General features: G+C 44.0%; 1 protein-coding gene across 1 annotated transcript in view; it reads left to right on the forward strand.

The window, feature by feature from the left end:
* LOC121540439 (low-density lipoprotein receptor-related protein 8-like) overlaps positions 1-14,107 on the forward strand; it is a 269,383-nt gene that overhangs the window by 244,815 nt on the left and 10,461 nt on the right. The window contains exons 11-14 of the mRNA XM_045207759.1: positions 662-889; positions 5,734-5,852; positions 6,938-7,077; positions 9,688-9,829. Of these exons, the coding sequence (XP_045063694.1) occupies positions 662-889; positions 5,734-5,852; positions 6,938-7,077; positions 9,688-9,829 (629 nt within the window). The remainder of the gene's footprint in view (positions 1-661; positions 890-5,733; positions 5,853-6,937; positions 7,078-9,687; positions 9,830-14,107) is intronic.

Here is a 14,107-nt window from a genome sequence, read left to right on the forward strand (position 1 = left end):
CAATCTGCTTTATCTCCCAATGTATTGCACAAGTTGACTGCAGGTAATAACTTAAAAGTAGCTACAAATATTCACATTTATTGAAAAACTTCAAATAAATAGTTTTGACGTATTGAAAAACCATTCTGTGGCTATATCCAAATACCCCAGTATACGGTATACCGCCCAAGCCTAGTGACAACAGCCTATTAGAGGAATTACTGGCCAGGAGAGTCCCTCCTCATGGTGACAACAGCCTATCAGAGTTATAACTAGCCATGATAGTCCCACCCCCATGGTGACAACAGCCTATCAGAGGTATTACTGACCAGGAGAGTCCGCTCCTTATGGTGTCAACAGCCTATCAGAGGTATAACTGGCCAGGAGAGTCCCTCCCCCATGGTGACAACAGCCTATCAGATGGATACCTTAGCTTTATTACTCAGTTAAGCTCTTGTGTCAGACTTTTGGTTTTGTTCAATGTAATGTATCAGTTACATTGTTTGTATTACAGAGTGGTTTGATATTGACCCTGACACCTGGAAGGGTCAACAGTTAATTGTGTGTGTTAATTGTTCTCTCTCTCTTTCTAAATGTCTTAATATACTATCCATGTGTATTTATAAGTACGTGTTATAGTTATAGTAATGTCATAATAACCTCTCCTTCTCTGTCTCCCCAGTGCATACATCAACAAGGCTAGTGATTTGTCGGAGCAGGTGACTCTGATCGAGACAGCTCTAACCTCTCCAGAGGGTTTGGCTGTAGACTGGGTCCACAAGAACATCTACTGGACCGACTCCGGAGACAAGACCATCTCTGTCGCCACAGGAGATGGCAAGAAGAGGAGGATCCTGATTGCCACAGAGCTGAGTGAACCGCGTGCTATTGCTGTGGACCCCCGACAAGGGTAAGAGGAGGGAGGGTATGGGAGAGAATTAGGGGTGAAGGTGGGGTAGAGTTGGATTTATTGTTGGGTGGTGGAGGAAATGAGGGAGGCAGAGAGAAAAATAAAGGTGAAAGAGAGTGAGAGAGACAGATTGGGTGAGAAAGGAAGATAGGTTGACTGTCCATGAGGCTTTACATTTTTTTCATTAGGTGTTACCCATCTGGTCAGAGCACTGGAACAGGTGGTCACCTGCTCTTTCCTCTCAGCTTATCGCCTTGTTTGTGACCTTCCTCCCTCTCCCCTCCCCTCCATTTCCCTCTCTCCCACCCTCCCTCTCCCCTCCCCTCCATTTCCCTCTCTCCCACCCTCCCTCTCTCCTCCCCTCCATTTCCCTCTCTCCCACCCTCCCTCTCCCCTCCCCTCCATTTCCCTCTCTCCCACCCTCCCTCTCCCTCCCTCCATTTCCCTCTCCCACCCTCCCTCTCCCCTCCCCTCCATTTTCCCTCTCTCCCACCCTCCCTCTCCTCTCCCCTCCATTTCCCTCTCTCCCACCCTCCCTCTCCTCTCCCCTCCATTTCCCTCTCTCCCACCCTCCCTCACTCGCTCCCTCCCTCTCTTTCTGTCAGATGTAGCTGTAGGCATCAGTAGCTGCAAGCTAGCATCTCAGTCTGCAGCGTCACAGCTCTCTCACCACTTAAGCTCCTCTCATCTCCCTGGCTCTCTCTGACGACTCTATTCCCCTAGGCCTTCTTTCCACAACATTACTGAGCTAGACGAGCATGAAACACATGCAAATGAGCCCATGCAGGATTGGTTCCCCACTACAGAGAGGGAAGAGAATGTTTGCTAATAACTGTCCCTAGGGCTGTGGCGGTCATAAAACTGGTGATTGTCAAGCAAATAACTGCCAGTCTCACGGTAATTGACCGTTAATGAACATAAACACGTTTAGCATCTCCTGGCTTCCACACATAGCCTACAAGCCACTGATGCAGACTTTTGTAATATCTACATTTAAAAAGTCTAATAAATCCATTTAATATAGCCTACACCATCACAATAAATCCATTATTTATTTTAGGCAGGTCTAAAGAAACATGATATGAAGAAAATGTAGCCTATTTCAGAAGAACAGAATAGCATATTCTGAGTCGTCCTTATGTTAGGCTCTGATCTCGCTGGCTTTGTCTTTGGGCTACACTAGTTCATTTAGCAGACAAGATTTGCTTATAATACCTCTGGCATTATTTTATATTATTTTATAGTAAGAATAATACAATTGAATACAGCTGAATAAAATAGAAAGGATATTTTCCCCAAACGATTTCCGAGGGAGTGTGCACATGCGGCTATTCTGTGTTGAGCGGTTAACAAAGAAACAGGTCCTCCTATATGTTTAATTTAGAATTATTTATGCAACTTTAGTTGTGATACAAACGTTAGGCTATATGTTTTGATTTTAAATACATTCTAAGGCTGCATGATGCGACTAACAATGATTTGAAAAGAGTCACACTTGCTCTGCTTTGTTTCTTGCGCAGGCTGCACACACTTCATCAATCAAACTCACAATTTGATGAGCACTTGATAATATTCTCACCCATCAGACTGTTCTCAATTTAATCTGGTATTTACATATAGCCTACTAATATATGTGTGGAATAATGTTTTATATAATTTAGAATAATTTAAAAAGAAACATTCGTAGCCTGCACTCGCATGATTTGGCCATAGAGGATCATTAGCTTCTTTTTTTTAAATGCGTTGTGGATTGTTTTAAATTACATTGCCTACAGTCGGAAGGAAAGCCAGCGTGCACAATTTAGGAAGCGCGCGCAGCAAATATCAAATACATGATTGTTGAGTTGCGACTGTCAGTGAAAAGTAGAGACCCAGCCAGGCATATCGCAATATTTCAAAATACAATGGCGGGAAAACATAGTTTTAAAAGCAAATGGTTATTGCTGTAAAGAGAAGACAATGAAAATACTTTAGTCTGTCTTTTAGTTATCAAAATTCTCAACTTAATTGAGCAAACAACAGTATAGCCTATCTTATTGGAACCAGCGGAGAGCATCTGCCATATCCTCAGTGCGTGTGCACTGCGAATATTCCCTATTTATCATTGTTGGGTCAGTGCTACTTAAACGTTTGTGTTTGGACAATAATTTCCTCCTCCAGTTAAGATGGATGTCATATTCTATTTGTGTCTCCCCTTCTCGTAGGCCTATGGACAATGTTATTTTTATATGTTTGTCAGTGTCAGCAGTGTAGGCTACCCTGTAATTTGTTGTATTAAAAAATATTCTGCTGTTGTCTCCAGTCATATAAAGTTTAGTAGAATTGCATGAAATGTGTTTATAAAAGGCCAAATTCTTCCCATGCAAAGAACGAAGAAACTTATCTGATAAAGGCTTTTAGCCTAGGTCAACTCTACGCTATAGGCGCTCAGCCATGCATTGAACAGTATTTTTTTGCAAACAGTGATTGAGTTATATTATTAGCCGAAATTATGAGTATCCAATCTACTCATCACATTACGAATAGTAAGCTATTTTTCATACAGTGCATTCGGAAAGTATCCAGACCCCTTGACTTTTTCCATATTTTGTTACGTTACAGCCTTATTCTAAAATGTTCCTCGTCAATCTACACACAATACCCGATAATGACAAAGCAAAAACAGTTTTTTTGATTTTTTGGGCTAAAAAACAGAAGTATAGCATTTACATAAGTATTCAGACCCTTTACTCAGTACTTTGTTGAAGCACCGTTGGCAGCGATTACAGCCTCAAGTCTTTTGGGGTATGACACTACAAGCTTGGCACACCTGTATTTTGGGAGTTTCTCCCATTCTTCTCTGCAAGCTCTGTCAGGTTGGATGAGGAGCATTGCTGCACAGCTATTTTCAGTTCTCTCCAGAGATGTTCGATCGGGTTCAAGTCCAGGCTCTGGCTGGGCCACTCAATGACATTCAGAGACTTGTCCCAAAGCCCCTCCTGCGTTGTCTTGGCCTGTGTACTTAGGGTCGTTGTCCTGTTGGAAGGTGAACCTTCACCCCCAGTCTGAGGTCCTAAGCACTCTGGAGCAGGTTTTCATCAAGGATCGCTCTGTACTTTGCTCCGTTCATATTTCCTTCGATCCTGACTAGTCTCCCAGTCCCTGCCTCTGAAAAACATCCCCACAGCATGATGCTGCCACCACAATGCTTCACCGTAGGGATGGAGCCAGGTTTCCTCCAGACGTGACGCTTGGCAGTCAGGCCAAAGAGTTCAATCTTGGTTTCATCAGACCAGAGAATCTTGTTTCTCATGGTCTGAGAGTCTTTAGGTGCCTTTTGTCAAACTCCAAGCGGGTTATCATGTGCCTTTTACTGAGGAGTGGCTTCCGTCTGGCCACTCTACCATAAAGGCCTGATTGGTGGAGTACTGCAGAGGTGGTTGTCCTTCTGGAAGGTTCTCCCATCTCCATAGAGGAACTCTGGAGCTCTGTCAGAGTGACCATTGGGTTCTTGGTCACCTCCCTGACCAAGGCCCTTCTCCCCCGATTGCTCAGTTTGGCCGGGAGGCCAGCTCTAAGAAGAGTCTTGGTGGTTCCAAAGTTCTTTCATTTAAGAATGATGGAGGCCACTTTGTTCTTGGGGACCTTGAATGCTGCATACATTTTATGGTATCCTTCCCCAAATCTGTGCCTAGACAAAATCCTGTCTCGGAGCTCTACGGACAATTCCTTCGACCTCATGGCTAGGTTTTTGCTCTGACATGCACTGTCAACTGTGGGATCTTATATAGACAGGTGTGTGCCTTTCCAAATCATGTCCAATCAATTGAATGTACCACAGGTGGACTCTAATCAAGTTGTAGAAACATCTCAAGGATGATGAATGGAAACAGGATGCACCGGAGCTCAATTTCGAGTCAGGTAGGCTCCACCGGTTGAAAAGTGGATTAATGTGCTTAATTTTAAGAATTCAGCAATAAATATTGCAGCACGAGAAAGCTGGGATCCTATTTTAAATAGTGGCCAGTCAGAACTGTTTTCACTCACAATTTCACAATTACAGGGTTTATAAGAACACGTTTCACTAGGCTCTGTAGGCTATGTGCTCTTCAACCATGTTCCAGGGGTCCTACAGGCTACGTTTGGAGTTATTTGGCCACTTTAGTTGTGATACAAACCATATCAAAATATATAGGCCTATCGGCTAGGCTACGTGATGCATGCGACTATGATTTGAAAAAGTCACCCCAAAAAAGGCATGCGCTGTTTCTTGCCTATACACTGTACACCTATAAACTGTACACGCTGGGCATCATTCACAAGTGATCATATTGTCACCCGTCACACTATTCTCAATTTAATCTGGCATCAGAGCACAGTTTTGGAGAAGCCTAGTTACCGGGAGTAAACGGTCATGTGGAATTTGAGTGCGGTCATGACTTGTGACTGCTAGTGTGGCGGTAATATGGTCACCGTAACTGTCCCTCTGGTCTGTGTATCACTATTTCTATCATGGAAGTACAACATGAAGAGAGAGGTGCTGCCTGGGTGATACGCACACAGTTTGACTTTGCCTCATTAATAGAGATGTGAAGTTTCTCTCTCTCTCTCTCTCTCTCTCTCTCTCTCTCTCTCTCTCTCTCTCTCTCTCTCTCTCTCTCTCTCTCTCTCTCTCTCTCTCTCTCTCTCTCTCTCTCTCTCTCTCTCTCTCTCTCTCTCTCTCTCTCTCTCTCTCTCTCTCTCTCTCTCTCTCTCTCTCTCTCTCTCTCTCTCTCTCTCTCTCTCTCTCTCTGCAAAGCTATCCTCCTGTATGACTCTTGTTACTGTCATTGTGCTCTCTAACTCATGTCTCTCTCCTCCCCTAGGTTTATGTACTGGTCTGACTGGGGGACCCAGGCTAAGATAGAGAAGGCTGGCATGAACGGAGTGGACCGCCAGGTACTAGTGTCAGAGAGGATTGAATGGCCCAACGGCATCACTCTGGGTAAGCATGGCACCACAGGGAGAGTTACATGAGGAGAACTGACACAGAGAAAAATGGGAGTGAAGCGAAGACGAGAGAGAGAGGGAGGTGAGTAGCGATAATAGAAAAAAGATAGAGGGAAAAAGTAGAAATAAGATGAAAAATCGGATGAATAAAGAAGTGTTCACAAAAGAAGCACCCTCTCTCTATCTCTCTCTTATTTGACACGTAGTTATGAGTCACTCAGTCAGTGTGTCTCTGTCATCAATCAGCATGTAATTTGTTCATTCAACAGTCTGTGAAAGAAGTGGCCAAAGCTTTGCCATCAATACCCCAATCATCCTCCCCTCCATCCCTCCATCCCTCAGCGGGCCTGTGGCAATTTTACTCCCTGCTCACCGCTGATGATGAGACGTAAAATGACAGAGCAGAGAGCAGGGAGAGAGAGAGAGAGAAAGGTGGAATTGAGGTGTTGCTAGTCTGGGCTACATCAGTATGAAGACAAATTATGTTGAGGGTTAGAGGAGCGAGAGAAAAAGAGAGGATAGCACTGGCTGGCTAATTTGGTTTCTTTGAAAAAAAAAGGGGATTATTTTCCCCTTGTAATCTATTTCACAGCCAGCAGGCAGACAGAGCAGATAAGAATGGTTTATTGTGTGAGTGGAGAGAGGTGAGGTTGTGAATGAATTGAGCACCACTGTTACCTGATTCACCCCCTACAGCTGTGTTATTACATAAACATTGACTTTGCTGACCTGCTTATTCGATTCCGTAGCAACTTGCCTACTATACACCTACACACAATTAGTTGTAATAGATTGATATTAGCATTAGGTCAGGTGAAGTTAAGTGCCAGGCTCAGGGGCATTTTGGCAGTATTCCCCACCTGGGGGTGAACCAGCAACCTTCTGATCACTATTACATTTAGTCTAACTGGAGGGCTTTGCTGTCAAAGATGATTGATATTCTATTGGACCAGAACTCCATCAAGTTCACCGTCTAGACCTGTTCTCATTAACTTCTGAAGGAGTGTTGTACAGTACATTAACCTGACCTCCCACTCTTTCTCTTTTTTCTCTCCTGACCCCCCCCTAACCCTCTCTCAGACCTATCTAACAGGCGTCTCTACTGGGTAGACTCTAAGCTGCACCTGCTCTCCAGCATTGACCTAAATGGTGACAACCGCAAAGTGCTGCTGAGCTCCCAGGACCACCTGGGGCACCCCTTCGCACTCACCGTCTTCGAGGTAAGGAGGGAAGCGTTGGGGGAGGAGGACGAGGAGGAGAGGGGGGAGAGTGGGAGGCACAGAAGAAGGAGGAGCAGGGGGGGGCAGGCATCGAGTCACAGGTGTAAAAGAGAGTGAGATTGGTATGGAAGAAAGGCAGTGGGCGGCGGAGGAGGGATTGGGGGTTGGCAGCCACAGGGAGAGGAGGGAGGAGGAAGAAGGAGGGGGTGGAAGGCATCGGGTCACAGAGGGGGAGGAGGGAGAGTGTCAGAGGGGCAAGGAGGAAGGGCAGAGGGGTGTGAGACTGTGACGTACTAGCAGTAGTCTCTTTCAACAGCTGCAGTGTCAACGTTACAGGAAGAAACCTACTACTATATGAGCCAGGCATGCCAGATTAGTGGCGTACAGGATCGATAGAGGTAATAATGAACAGGTAGTGAGGAGGGAGATGGCCAATAAGAGCTAAACGGTGGCAATAAGGAGTAATAATGGAGATTGGAGAGTCAGGGGATTGGATGAGATTACAAAGGGCTGGCTGCTCTAAGGGCTACCAGTAGATCACTGATAATGTGGTACTGGTGTGGGGCGCACACAGAGTGGGACCTTCTTCTTTCAGAGGGGAAATCCATCATGTCCAGAGTGTGTGTTTGCGTGTGATTCGTGTGCCTACGTGCATGTGTGTGTGTTAGAGACACCACTATCCCAGGCTCTGTGGGGCAGCAGCAGTTATAACACACAGACCACTCTAGATTCATATCCTCCAGTGCTGTGTTCTGCAGTAGCCAGCACCCAGGAAAAAACAAACAAATTAAAAAGCCTCTACAGTTCCAGCGGTTCAAGCCTCTGGTCCTCAGTACTGCAGGGCCCAGGATGATGGAGGGGTAGAGGGGTCATACATCACAGCCTAGCCCACCGACAGGCCCCCCAACAGGGAAGGACTCTCCACACTGACACCCACCACCTCCACTCTCCTCTCTGAGGAAGGAAGGTTTATCATCCTGAGGATATTTGTCTTATATCATTTGGGCACTCCTGTCATGCTTTAAAAAGGTTATCTGAATTGAATCCCTGAGAGAGAGAGAGAGAGAGAGAGAGAGAGAGAGAGAGAGAGAGAGAGAGAGAGAGAGAGAGAGAGAGAGAGAGAGAGAGAGAGAGAGAGAGAGAGAGAGAGAGAGAGAGAGAGAGAGAGAGAGAGAGAGAGAGAGAGAGAGAGAGAGAGAGAGAGAGAGAGAGAGAGAGAGAGAGAGAGAGAGAGAGAGAGAGAGAGAGAGAGAGAGAGAGAGAGAGAGAGAGAGAGAGAGAGAGAGAGAGAGAGAGAGAGAAAGAAAACAAGGAGAGATGGAGACAAAAAAGGATCCTCCATTGATAATCCAGGGAGGTTAGATAATGGACCCAGAAACCACCTGCGCCAGACCTCCTGCTGTCAGCTGACATTTAGAAACTCAAGGCTTTGTAAACAAACCTATCTCTACCCTCACTGTAATTGAGACTGAGGCACTAAGCCTGAGCACATGCCAGCGTAAGTTAGCCCCTTTACTCCACATCTCTCGATCTCGATCTTTCTCTCTCTCTCCCTCTCTCTCTCTGTCTCAAACTCGATCTATCTCTCTACCTCTTATCCCTCGCCCTTTGTTTCTCTCACTCTCTCTCTATTTCTCACTCTCACACAAACTCTCTCTCCTCTTCTGTCTCTCTCTCTCGTTTCATGTGTGCTCGTGGTAGCAGATGGATCTGAGGTTGCCGTAGCAATCGTGGAACCATCACCTCATCCTCTGCTCCTGCTGCTATGGTATCACTGGAGAGGCTGATAAGGAGGCATTAGATGAGAAAGCGAGAGAGTGTTAGAGAGAGAGAGAGAGTCAGAGAGAGAGAGAGAGGAGGGAGAGAGAGAGGAGGTGGGCTGAGGAAGAGAGGGGGGAGGGAAAGAGAGTGGCCGGGCTGAAGGAGAGAGAAAGACAGAGACAGAATAGTAATTCAAAGTTGGAAATAGAAGTTTGGATAATAATATAATAATAATAATATGCCATTTAGCAGACGCTTTTATCCAAAGCGACTTACAGTCATGCGTGCATACATTTTTGTGTATGGGTGGTCCCGGGGATCGAACCCACTACCTTGGCGTTACAAGCGCCGTGCTCTACCAGCTGAGCTACAGAGGACCACAGGTCTGGGTCCCTTTGGACTGCTTCGGAATATAGCCCCACTCGTGATGTATAGGGAAAAGTCATTACATGTACTGATGGAGGTCAATGACTGTCGTCTCCTTACACCTAACGTAAAGGACCTTCATCGGGGTATGGGAGCTCCACATAGTGTGATAGGCTACTTACTTTTTACTATGGATTTTGAGATGATATTGGATTATTTTTTTTAAGGTCATTGAGTTGCCTTAGAACCTCCTGGTCATACTTAGATTTGTCTGTGGCAACAATGGCACCCCCTTATCTGCAGGCTTTTATACCAGATATATTTTCCTCCAGCTCACTGTAATTCCATGTTGATTGAGCCTCTCCATGACTCTCACCGATTGCCTCCTGTCCCTCTGCCCCATGTACCTTAGAAGAAAACTTTTATGGTATGTTGAGGATGGAGGACTGAGTCTATCTATCCCATCACTCACCTGTCTTCCAGGACCGTGTGTACTGGACAGACCTGGAGGATGAGGCTATCTACAGTGCTAACAGGCTAACAGGGCACGACGTGGCTACGCTAGCAGAACACCTCAACAACCCTCTGGATGTAGTGGTGTTCCACGAACTACGACAACCCAAAGGTGAGTGACAGACACGTACATACACTGAGTATACAAAACATTAAGAACACCTGCTCTTTCCATGACAGACTGACCAGGTGAATCCAGGTGAAAGCTATGATCCCTTACTGATGTCACTTGTTAAATTCACTTCAGTGTAGATGAAGGGGAGGAGACAGATTAACCTCTTAAGGATCTGACCTTTTTTTTCAATTTTCGCCTAAAATGACATACCCAAATCTAACTGCCTGTAGCTCAGGATCTGAAGCAAGGATATGCATATTCTTGATATCATTTGAAAGGAAACACTTTGAAGTTTGTGGAAATGTGAAATTAATGTAGGAGAATATAACACATTAGATCTGATAAAAGATAATACTAACAAAAAAACATGGTTTTTCTAAATAAATAAAACATTCTCCATCATCTTTGAAATGCAAGAGAAAGGCCACAATATAATATTGATTTTGGCCACTAGATGTCAGCAGTGCGTGTGCAAAGTTTCAGATTGATCCAGTGAAGCATTGCAATACTGGACTATTTTGTATGAAGTCTGCCCAAATGTGCCGAATTGGTCAACTGATACATTTTCAAGTACATAACTATAGAGAACATACAAAAATGATATGGTAATACAAAATGTAAGTTTACACACTCCCAGAAATGTCATACATGATGGATCATGAGCTTATACACTAACTTTCACATATCTAGATGGCCGGGCAGGGTGGGTGTGGAGCCAGAGACAGCAAGGGTTCAAACTGTAGAACCCAGTTCCTACATTTGAATATAAAAATGGATTTTATCAAACAAAACTATGCTACATTTTATCTCTGGGACCATTAGGATGATAAATCAGAGCAAAATTACTGAATGTAAGTACATTATTTATGTATAAACCAGTTGCCATGATAAGTTTGTTGTTGTTGTGCACTCCCCTCAAGCAATAGCATGGTATTCTTTCACTGTAATAGCTACTGTAAATTGGACAGTGCAGTTAGAGTAACAAGAATTTAACTTTCTGCCCATATAAGACATGTCTTTTAAAGTTTGCTGTTACTTACAACAGTCATGCTAATTACATTAGCACACGTTAGCTCAACAGTCCCGTATACGGGACACCGATCCCGTAGAGGTTAAAGAAGGATTTTTAAGCCTTGAGACAATTGAGACATGGATTGTGTATGTGTGCCATTCAGAGAGTGAATGGGCAAGACAAAATATTTAGGTGCCTTTGAACGGGGTATGGTAGTAGGTGCCAGGGGCACTGGTTTGTGTCAAGAACAGCAACGCTGCTGCGTTTTTCATGCTCAACAGTTTCCTGTGTGTCAAGAATAATCCACCACCCAAAGGACACCAGCCAATTTGACACAATTGTGGGAAGCATTGGAGTCAACATGGGCCCGCATCCCTGTGGAACGCTTTCGACACCTTGTAGACTCCATGCCCCGACGAATTGAGGCTGTTCTGAGGGCAAAAGGGGGTGCAACTCAATATTAGGAAGGTGTTCCTAATGTTTGGTATACTCAGTGGTATACACGCACACAGACCTGCAGAAAGAGCATAATCTCTGTCTAACCCGCGTGTGGTAGCTACAGTATTTACGTCGTAGTATTTTGGGGGACTGGAACAAAACTGGGTCAACTGTCAATATTAACGTATATGTCTGTCTGCTCGTGTGTGACACTGGAAAATGTGTATGCTTCCTTTCGTGGTGTGTGTGAGTGCGTGCGTGGTGAGAATATGTGTGTGTGTGCGTGCACAAGTGTGTGAACATTGTGTTTTGATCCTTTGTTTTCCCTTTCTCATTCAGAGCATGCCAGTCTTGTCTCAGTGCCAGTAGAGGGGAGCTAATTAAAGTCTCTCATTATTAAATAAAGAGCTCTACCAATAAAAGATAAATCAAAGAATTAAACATGTCAGGTCCAAAAGCTGAAAACAAAACAACTGGGTCTAAATGAGGAAATATATGAATGAACTGCTGCTGTGCTGCCTGCTGCAGACATAGCTGAATCCCAAATGTCACCCCATTCCCTACATGTTGGATATAGGGAACAGGGTGCAATTTGAGACACAGCTTTAGTTTCTCATGTACAGTATCTCCAAGGTGAAATATTTATCATACTGCTACCTCTGCAGAATTGGTTTCAGGAAGATTTCGCTAGCCTATTCTCTCTGTCTTGCTTTGACTCTTTGTGTCTCTCTCTCTCTCTCTCTCTCTCTCTCTCTCTCTCTCTCTCTCTCTCTCTCTCTCTCTCTCTCTCTCTCTCTCTCTCTCTCTCTCTCTCTCTCTCTCTCACACTCTTTTCATAACCCTAAATGAAAGATCATTCAATGAGCAGGAGCACAATACAGCTACAGATCGCACTTCATTTTAAATGGTTCTATTTTCATGTACTATGGAAAGATTCCATTACGTTCTCAGGCATTTTTAAATGTAGACATTTCAGAAAATACTTTTATTTTATGCTGAACACATTTTTGCACAAATGTATTTATATCCCTGTTAGTGAGCTTTTCTCCTTTGCAAAGATAACCCATCCACCTGACAGGTGTGGCATATCAAGAAGCTGAGTAAACAACATGATCATTACACAGGTGTACCTTGTGCTGGGGCACAATAAAAGGCCACTCTAAAATGTGCAGTTTTGTCACACAATGCCACAGATGTCTCAAATTTTGAGGGAATGTGCAATTGGCATGAAGACTGCATGAATGTCAACCAGAACAGTTGCCAGAGTATTGAATGTTAATTTCACTACCACGTCGTTTTAGAAAATTTGGCAGTGCATCCTCTCAACCGCAGACCACTTGTAACGCCAGCCCTGGACCTCCACATCCGGCTTCTTCACCTGCGGGATCGTCTGAGACCAGCCACCCGGACAGCTGATGAAACTGAGGAGTCTTACTGTCTGTAATAACGCCCTTTTGTGGGGAAAAACTCATTCTGATTGGCTGGGCCTGGCTCCCCAGTGGGTGGGCCTATGCCCTACCAGGCCCACCCATGGCTGCGCCCCTGCCCAGTCATGTGAAATCCATAGATTAGGGCCTAATGAATTTATTTAAATTGACCGATGTCCTTATATGAACTGTAACTCATTAAATTATTTGGAATTGTTATATTTCGCGTTTATACTGTTGTTCAGTATATTTCCCCCTCAGCTTTTATGTTTTGCTTATTTTTTTAACTGAACTTTGAAGCTAGTTGAGTTTCTGTGAGAGGAGAGTATTGCAAGTAGTCTGCATCGTTTGCAGCATCCTCCTGTATAACAGCACATATCCCATCCCTTAGTATTGGCCTGCTTTCCCATCTCGTCTTCAGAGTTGTATAATATATGGACCATGAACGCTGTTTCTCTAGTCCCTGGAAGCCCAGTTCAAAGAATTTCAAAGATTCTCTCTCAAGTCAGTTTTAGACCTAGCGAGGTGTGTGTGGCCTTTAGGATGGGAAGGGTGTTATTTTGTAATGTAGCTTAATATTTCATCATAGTTGTATGTTTAGCTGCTGAGTTAAGTAGGAAACATAGGGAGGATTTTCAACCCAGTTATGTCTTTGTACCATAACATGTTTAGTTAATGAGTGATATGAATATATGTTGAGTGTCTGCTTGACAGTCTTATGACTTTTGTTATGACATGTTGTGTTACACATACTAATGTTTGATATGTCTTCAAATGAAATCCCAAGTTCAAGAACATTGGGAAACGGCGGCACTCCAAAAAGTTTTTTAAAAAGACGCGTTTTCGGCAGTTATACCTTCATCATTCATTGGATGCCCTGATGAGGGTATAACTGACCAAACGCTTTAGCCTGCCCAGCCGAAAATAAAAAGGTGAAATTAGGTGGTCTTTTTGTCTTAAAAAATACGAAATGGAGTGCCACCGCTTCCCAGTGTTCTTGAACTTGGGATTCCATTTGAAGTCATTGTTATATACAGTGAGGGAAAAAAGTATTTGATCCCCTGCTGATTTTGTACGTTTGCCCACTGACAAAGAAATGATCAGTCTATAATTTTAATGGTAGGTTTATTTGAACAGTGAGAGACAGAATAACAACAACAAAAAATCCAGAAAAACACATATCAAAAATGTTATAAATTGATTTGCATTTTAATGAGGGAAATAAGTATTTGACCCCCTCTCAATCAGAAAGATTTCTGGCTCCCAGGTGTCTTTTATACAGGTAACGAGCTGAGATTAAGAGCACACTCTTAAAGGGAGTGCTCCTAATCTCAGTTTGTTACCTGTATAAAAGACACCTGTCCACAGAAGCAATCAATCAATCAGATTCCAAACACT

This window comes from Coregonus clupeaformis, chromosome 26, assembly GCF_020615455.1.
Source record: "Coregonus clupeaformis isolate EN_2021a chromosome 26, ASM2061545v1, whole genome shotgun sequence".
In the NCBI taxonomy this organism is placed as follows: Eukaryota; Metazoa; Chordata; class Actinopteri; order Salmoniformes; family Salmonidae; genus Coregonus; species Coregonus clupeaformis.